This window comes from Charadrius vociferus, unplaced genomic scaffold (assembly GCF_000708025.1).
Source record: "Charadrius vociferus isolate BGI_N301 unplaced genomic scaffold, ASM70802v2 scaffold198, whole genome shotgun sequence".
Lineage (NCBI taxonomy): Eukaryota > Metazoa > Chordata > Aves > Charadriiformes > Charadriidae > Charadrius > Charadrius vociferus.
In genome coordinates this window covers 4379569-4387317 of record NW_009649951.1, presented here as the reverse complement: position 1 = coordinate 4387317, position 7749 = coordinate 4379569, and the positions used below count along the sequence as shown (strand labels likewise).

Genomic DNA, 7749 nt, shown 5'->3' with positions numbered 1-7749 from the left:
AGTGGGGCCTCTCGTGCCGCCGGCCCGTGGAGCTCTGGGTTCCGCTGGCGGTTGTTCCTCCGCTTAGAAGGCCTCATGCAAGCGTGAGGCCTGCGCTGTCGGTTGCCGGGCCTAGCAGGCAGGTACCGTGTGCGCTAGAGCTGGGCTGTGCTGGTATTAGGCCGCACTCGAGAGCGAAGTGCCGAGAGGCGTCACCGAGGCGCTGGGCTTTGCACCGGCCCCGGAGAAACACAAGTTTTCACCAACAGCAAGTGTCGCTCCCCTTACGTTGCTTATGTAACTTTCTAACGCGACGTGTGCTCTGAAGGGCTTGCAGAAGAACAGGGTTCTGCTGCCCTTACCCTGACTTGCTTGATTGCAGGCTGTTTCAAGGTGATGAAGCTCCAGCCATGGTAGAGCCAGTTTTCTTTGTAACTGAACAAGTAATAGAGTCCAATGTGGCAAGGACAGACCTGCCTGGCTCTCTGAGCCACGGTAGTGACAAGTTATGGCGATTAAGCATTTGTGTAAGCACATCGGAAATTTCACCTTTGAAATGCTAAGGTGAAACCAGCAGATAAATGCTGTTTTTCTGTTACAATGTCTCATAGAAAGTTTCAACCAAATATAATATTTTTTCTTTTTTTCTTTTATTAGTTGAACATCTCTTTCCCAGCCACTGGCTGCCAGAAACTCATTGAAGTGGACGATGAGCGCAAGCTGAGAACATTCTATGAGAAACGGATGGCCACGGAGGTCGCAGCTGATTCTCTTGGTGAGGAGTGGAAGGTAAGAAGTGTAGAAGGATGTGTTAGAGCGGTATTTGTGGAGCTTAAGTTACAAAATTTTTCCAGTATGCAGCTGTCACACTAGAGTGTTTATAAGCTGTATGTTTGGCAGGTATGCTGAAAGTTTCTGTATCTATATATGCTGAATTTGGTGATTTGGCTACTCTGTTCTGCTTTATCTAAGTGGTTTTTTTTAAAGCCTTGTGTTGAGAACTGCTCTTTGCACTAGTTTTTTGTTCTTCATCTGAGTGCCATCTTGGTATTCAGAGGAAATTAAATCCGTACTGTAAAATTGCTGCATTTCTTTACTGAACAAGTTCAAAATTGCCTTCATTGTGTTTAAACTGCTGCTAGTGCATGGGAAAAAACATGTTGGGCCTGGTGGATCGGCTTGGAATAGTTGAGTGTTAATATGGACATCCAACTGAATTTGGGTAGGTTGATCTTTGCTGCTGCCACTTCCACAAGGTTGATCTTTTCTGTTGTGGTTTGGGCTGAACCAGCCACTGGGCAGAATGACAGAAGCTCCCCTGCCTGTCTTCAAAGAAGGAGGCAGGAGAGAGAGAGAGACTTAGTGGTTTAGAATGAACTAAACTACTTTAATGAAATATTAATAATAAAATAATAAAAAGGAAATTATGAAATAGATGTAAAACTATATCAAGCTCCCAAGATGACAGTAATGTCACTGTCTGGCACTGGGGAGGTCCCCAGACTGGATGCAGTGACTGATGGGAGCTGGATTCCAGATCTAGATTCAGAATCGGGATCAAAGGCAGACGAACAGGCAGAGTCCTCCTCAGACAGTGGCCATTGAAGAAAGAGGGCTGACCCTTTGATCTCACAGCTTTTATACTGAGCATGAGGCAGATGGGATGGAATAAGTATGAGCAAGAGCCTCTCTGCATACCATGCTGTAGCATCAACTATAAAGTTACATGCTGAAAGTGAACAGTTTCTGCACAATATGCTGTTAATTTCAGTCGTTGAAAGATGCCTAGCTAAAAAGTAAAGTTACTGAACAAAATTGGTCCTGTTTTACCTCAAACGAGGACATTTTCTCTTCCTTTTTATCCACTTATCCCTACTCCAGATGCTCTTGTGTTGTATGTAGATTTCCAGTTTGTGATGATAACAGGCTTTCATTAGGTTTAGGATTACAGAAAAGCTAGACAATAACAGACAAAATTCAGTCTGGTGTGGCTTAAACAAAACTTTGAATGGATAGGAATTTAATTTGTGAATATGCATTTGAAGATACATAGAATAAATGTAAATTTTGGAATGCAGAGGTATTTTTCATATCTGTTAAGTAAAATTCCTGAACTGTTGGAGTGGCATTGGTTAAAAAAGTTGTTTGCATTGGCAGTAACAGTGACTTTCCTGAATCATGGGCACAGTGCCCTGTTGTTGTGAACAGTATGTTTGGATACCCACTGCTTCTCTTTGAAGTAAGAGACATGAGCAACTAAGAAGTGTATTTCTGTGTTTTCATAGGGCTATGTTGTCCGGATCAGTGGTGGTAATGACAAACAAGGCTTCCCCATGAAGCAAGGTGTCCTGACTCACGGACGCGTTCGCCTTCTGCTCAGCAAGGGCCACTCCTGCTATCGCCCCAGAAGAACCGGAGAGAGAAAACGCAAATCCGTTCGGGGTTGCATCGTTGATGCCAACTTGAGTGTTCTGAACTTGGTCATAGTGAAAAAGGGTAAGAGTCTGGATGGAGCAAGCAATAGGTAGAATTGGGCACCTGGAAAGAGCCCGCTTGCTAATGACTGAGAAATTCTGTAAAATGCAAATGCAGTCCCAAATTTAGAGTGTGAATGTGTCTTGAGATTCCCTCTGAGCATTACATTCTTTTAATTTTAAAACTGGTCATTGAAACACTTTATTGCTACCAGCAATGTTATCACATTGAATCAGGAAAGTGTAGCTAGGGTTGGCGCTATTGGCAGGTAAACCCCAAGTATTATCTAGTATTACCTTGAATTATTACGCAATTTATTCGTATGATTAAAATTCACTAACAAAGCAGATGTTCAGTAGATAGAGGATTAATTGGCATGTTTAAACTTGCATTCTCAAAGGTGAAAAGGATATTCCTGGGCTGACAGACACAACTGTGCCCCGTCGTCTTGGTCCCAAGAGGGCTAGCAGAATCCGCAAGCTGTTCAACCTGTCTAAGGAGGATGATGTTCGCCAGTATGTTGTGAGGAAGCCTCTGAACAAAGAGGGTAAGAACTCAAATTTTATGGCTTTTCGGTTTCATGTCATTATCAGCAAAGAGGTGTCCGGCCTACTGGAGTGAATGAAGTGCACTATAGTAGTAGATTCAGGAGTTGACTGTTGTGGTACTTATGCTTTGTCAGCCGTAACTTATGGATAAGTTTCCCGTCTACTTGAGTACAGTTTGTTTTTAAAGTTTGATAGAATATGGAGTAATACTTCCTAATGGTTCTAAGAATAATCCAAAAATAAATGTTAGTAAAAGAAGGCTAAATATGAGGTGGAATGTTTTTGAAACATTTTTATGAGGTGGAGGAAAAAAGCAGTATATAGAGAAGATACTAAGATTTTCCCTATTGCTTATAGCAGTCTTGGAAATGAGCTTTTATTGGGAGGGCACTGTTTTGCTGACCACCTGTCTCTTGCCGTATAAGATTTCAATTTGGGGTTCTTCTGTGTTTGATCATGGAACAGAACAGGTGAGGATTTTTAGCAGAAAGGACATGATAAAGCTTGGGCACTGCGAAAGATTGTTGGGTAAAAGACTGCTTTTTTCTGCATCGTAGGCAGTACTCTGTCCATTAAAGAATGTGGTCCTGGTGGATATCAGACTGTTGCTTGTGACTACTGAAGTCAGACAGGATTGAGTAGTGAAATTCTACAGATGTGTGTGGTGGTGTTTTGTTTGCCCATCATGGGCTATGCAGATGTGTTTTCTGGAGGTGCACATCAAGCCTATGTAGATGCGTAGAGAGCTTTTTAACACTGAAAACATAAAGGCTTGTACTGAAAGCTAGATAATGTGTTTCTGCATTCTTTAAAGGTTTTGAGTTTAGGGGGCATTATTTAAGACAGCCTGCTGAGAAGCTAGGAATTTTCACAAAAATGCTGGGAGTTCGTTATTTACACTTAATTTCTGATAACAAATCATGCTCATTAAGACTATTTTGTTAGTGCTACATCTGAAAATAATTGATCATTTTTCTTGCAAAATCTGTGAAGACGTTGAACTTTATTTAGCATACTACATATTATAACACTATATAATGTTACCGTAACAGTAAATGGAACTTACTCTTGAGTTTGCCAGATGAGGCCTGAGGCCTCTTTGGAAGGTAATCTGCCACTTTTATGCTGATTTGTAATGTTTTTTAGGCAAGAAACCCAGAACCAAGGCTCCTAAGATCCAGCGACTAGTGACTCCTCGAGTTCTGCAGCATAAGCGCAGACGTATTGCTCTGAAGAAGCAGCGCACTCAAAAGAACAAGGAGGAAGCGGCAGAATATGCGAAGCTCTTGGCCAAGAGAATGAAGGTGCGTTTGCCCTTAACTCAGCTATATGAAATACCTCATATCGCAGCATCAAGGGATTTCATAAACCTGACTGTACCCTTAGAGCTGCTGTATACCTAGCTCATTTTGAATAGGAATGCCTTAATTTATACTCGGATTGTTTAAACTCAAATGTTTATACTCAAACGTTGCTAGTCGAATGTTTTTGTGAGCATTTCTCACAAAATTTAAACCAGACCAATTAATTAACCAGACCAATTAACGTAATTGAGAGCTAATTTTGAAGAAAACAGTGAACGGTTATGGCCTGTGAAGTTAAGTTTTGCAACAGCAGTTTTAGTTTAAATTAATTCTACTTTAACTCAGATGCCAAAGTGTTTGAGTGGTTGTATGGAGAAATAGAATCCAGCAGTTAAACCTGGATGAAGATAGCTTGACAAGGAGCTTTCTGTTTGGATGCTTTTGCACCTAAAAAAGCAGTGACTGCCAAACCAGTACTTTTGGAATATTTGGCACAGTACTTGAGTGTTTCACGACTTCCAGAAGGAAATGAGAGTAGATCAACCTCTAGTATGTTGTGAACTCTGGATTAGTATTTTTACTGTAATTTTAGACACTAGTCCATATCGTTTAAAGACATGGGTCTGTGTAGGTTTGGATTCTTGTAGAATTTTTCTGATCCATGAAGGAGGGTGACCATTTTGGTTTACTGGCTTAAGGAATCTGTTCTGTCTGGTAGCTTCCTTCAAGTTGCTTTTTCACTTGTTTCATTTGTTGCTGTTTTAAAAGTGTTTGATTATGAATAACATCTCAGTGCTCACTTCATGCTGCTTTGCTTTTCAGGAAGCCAAGGAGAAACGCCAGGAGCAGATTGCAAAGAGGCGCCGGCTTTCCTCATTGAGAGCTTCTACATCTAAGTCTGAGTCAAGTCAGAAGTAAAGATGTACATGATACTAAAAATAAACACTTTTTGGTGGTTAACTTTCAGTATCAGACTTTCCAGTGCATATTGTTACAGGCCATCTCTTAAATAGTAGTCTAGACTAGCTGCATCATGCAGAAAAGACCGGAACCTTGATGCAGTTCCCTTTTGAGAACTTCTAGTATATATTCATGTCTTTAGTTAGAAGTTCTGATTTATAATAACATTGTGCATGTGTGTTGATTTTTCTACAAGCAAGATTTACATGTAATGGCGAAGTCCTGTGTGTTGATTCAGCAGTGTCCACAGGAACTAAACTTAAAATAATCTTCAGGAGCTGTGGGTAGAACTCGGTGGTGTTCAGTGGTTTGTTTGGGGTTTGTTGTTTTTCATTTAGCACTAAGTACAGGATAGTGTTTCCAGATGAGGAATCATGTCATTTGCTTATGACACTGCATGTAAGACTGGTAAAACAAAAAGCCTTCAGCTGATTATTGGCAGAATTAAGTGCAATTAAGTCAGTCACTGGAACAGGGTCCCCAGGGAAGTGGTCACAGCACCAAGCCTGTCAGAGTTCAAGGAGCATCTGGATGACAAGCATACGGTTTACTTTTAGGTAGTCCTGCCAGTAGCAGGGAGTTGGACTTGATGATCCAGGTGGGTCCCTTCCTATAAGTATTTCAGCATTCTGCTCTTCAAATTAATACTGAATACTGAGCATGAGTAAGCCAGCCATTAAAAGGTTTGACTGAAGGATAATAATTTTACTCAAGGAGGTAGCCTTTATGTATTCAGACTGTACTCTCTGCAAATCTAGTACCAGGTAAGGGTGATGGGAATTCTGCTCTGACGTAAGAATCTTAAGTGTTTGATGTTAGAATCGTCTGTGGCTAAATAGATTGTCTTGGTTATTCCTAAAATAGTAATCGGGATCCACCTCAGTTTTTGTGATAGGTGCTTCTGTTTCCACAATAAAAACAAGTCAGGGTCCCACCTGACTGTCTAGGAGCAGTTTTTTAATGCCGAGAATGTGAATCTGGACTCTAGAAAATAATAGTTGCAGAACACATGACTTGCTCGCAGTAGATTATGGGCACAGAAGGATCAAATTGCCATTCTTGAACTTTTGGGTTGTGTTACAGTGGAGGAATCCCGATCTCTTAACAAGGGTAGAATTTGCCGTGAAGTGCCTGTGTGCGCAGTAGAAGCCTCAGACCAAGAGAATTGGCTGAAGCAGTTACTCCAAGCTTCTGTTTAAGCTGTCTTTCACAGCATAACTGTTCATATGGAAAAATAATAATAGACTATTTTTGAATGACAAATCAACGACATAATCAGAAAAACCAGAGAGGGTTAGCAATAGTAGTTAAGCATGAGCTAAATAAGAATAAAATTTTAAGAGGATCCTATTTTATGTAAGATGAACTAGATATATCGGTTTTGTTTCTTTATTAGGCCATGTTCAAGACCTAGTTTCACTTTAAACAAGTTTTTTTGTCTTAGTGAAGATAGCAATATAGGCCCTGTTAAGCCTGTGCTTCACAAATCCACTTATTTCGTGTTCACCTTGGCTGCAAAAAAATTATAGGGACAATATGTGGATAAATCTTGTGTATCTGTGTCAAATCTGTTTCATATGACAACCTGCCTCAGGAAGTCATCAACAGGCACTGTCAAGCAAAAGGGGGTCTCACCTTCAAGTATGAGATTAGCACTTGCTAAATTCACAATTTTGAGACTTTCGCAAAAATCTGCAGAACAGAAATATGCATTGATATCTTCCTAACACTGTTCAGCCTTCTCTTTTGGATCCTAGAAACGGGTACTCGCGTGCAGTTAAGAGGCATTTACTCTCGTTGAGGTCATGAAGCAATGAGATTAGTGTGTTCTTACAAGGATGTCCTACTGTATAGGCTGCTAATAAGTCTTTTTCCGAAGCAGTCCCACTAATACCCAGTTGTATTAATGGGTGAAAAGAGTGGGTGGGGTGCTGGTTATTTTTGTCAAGCTGTTGATGAGAATGCGTGGCCTTGCCACAGCCAGGAAATACATGGCCTAATTCCCAAGAACAAAATACTCCTTCCTGCACTGTTTTCCATTGCTTGTTTCCTTGAGTCTCCCTTTGTGGTTCCTCTGTGGCTTCCTTCTCTGCTCGTGGGTTTGTAAGTGCATATCAGGCATACCGTGAGCTAGAATCAAGGAAGAGCCCAGGTTGGAAGGGACCTTGACAGATCATCTGGTCCAACCTTTCATGAGAAAGAGATCCCAGATGTGATTCTCTAGCACCCTGTCCAGTCATGCCTTGAAAATCTCCAGTGATGGGGAATCTACTACATCCCTGGGGAGGTTCTGGTGATTGATTGTTCTCCCTGAAAATTTTTCTTTATATTTAAATGAAACCTCTCCTGGTACAACTTGTACTTGTTGCCCCTGATGTGGCTCCTTGTGAAGAGAGAGCCTCCTAGCTGCCCTTTAAGAATGTGATGAGGTCTTTCCTGAGCCTTCTCCAGGGTGACAAGACCCAAGTCCTTCAGTCTTCCCT

At 41.2% G+C, this 7749-nt stretch overlaps 1 protein-coding gene across 1 annotated transcript in view; it reads left to right on the top strand.

The window, feature by feature from the left end:
• Nucleotides 1-5331, top strand: part of RPS6 (ribosomal protein S6) — a 7812-nt gene extending 2481 nt beyond the window's left edge. The window contains exons 2-8 of the mRNA XM_009891519.1: nt 3-247; nt 362-506; nt 637-768; nt 2265-2475; nt 2855-3001; nt 4149-4306; nt 5129-5331. Of these exons, the coding sequence (XP_009889821.1) occupies nt 3-247; nt 362-506; nt 637-768; nt 2265-2475; nt 2855-3001; nt 4149-4306; nt 5129-5224 (1134 nt within the window). The 3' untranslated portion in view covers nt 5225-5331. The remainder of the gene's footprint in view (nt 1-2; nt 248-361; nt 507-636; nt 769-2264; nt 2476-2854; nt 3002-4148; nt 4307-5128) is intronic.
• The last annotated feature ends 2418 nt before the right edge of the window (nt 5332-7749 follow it).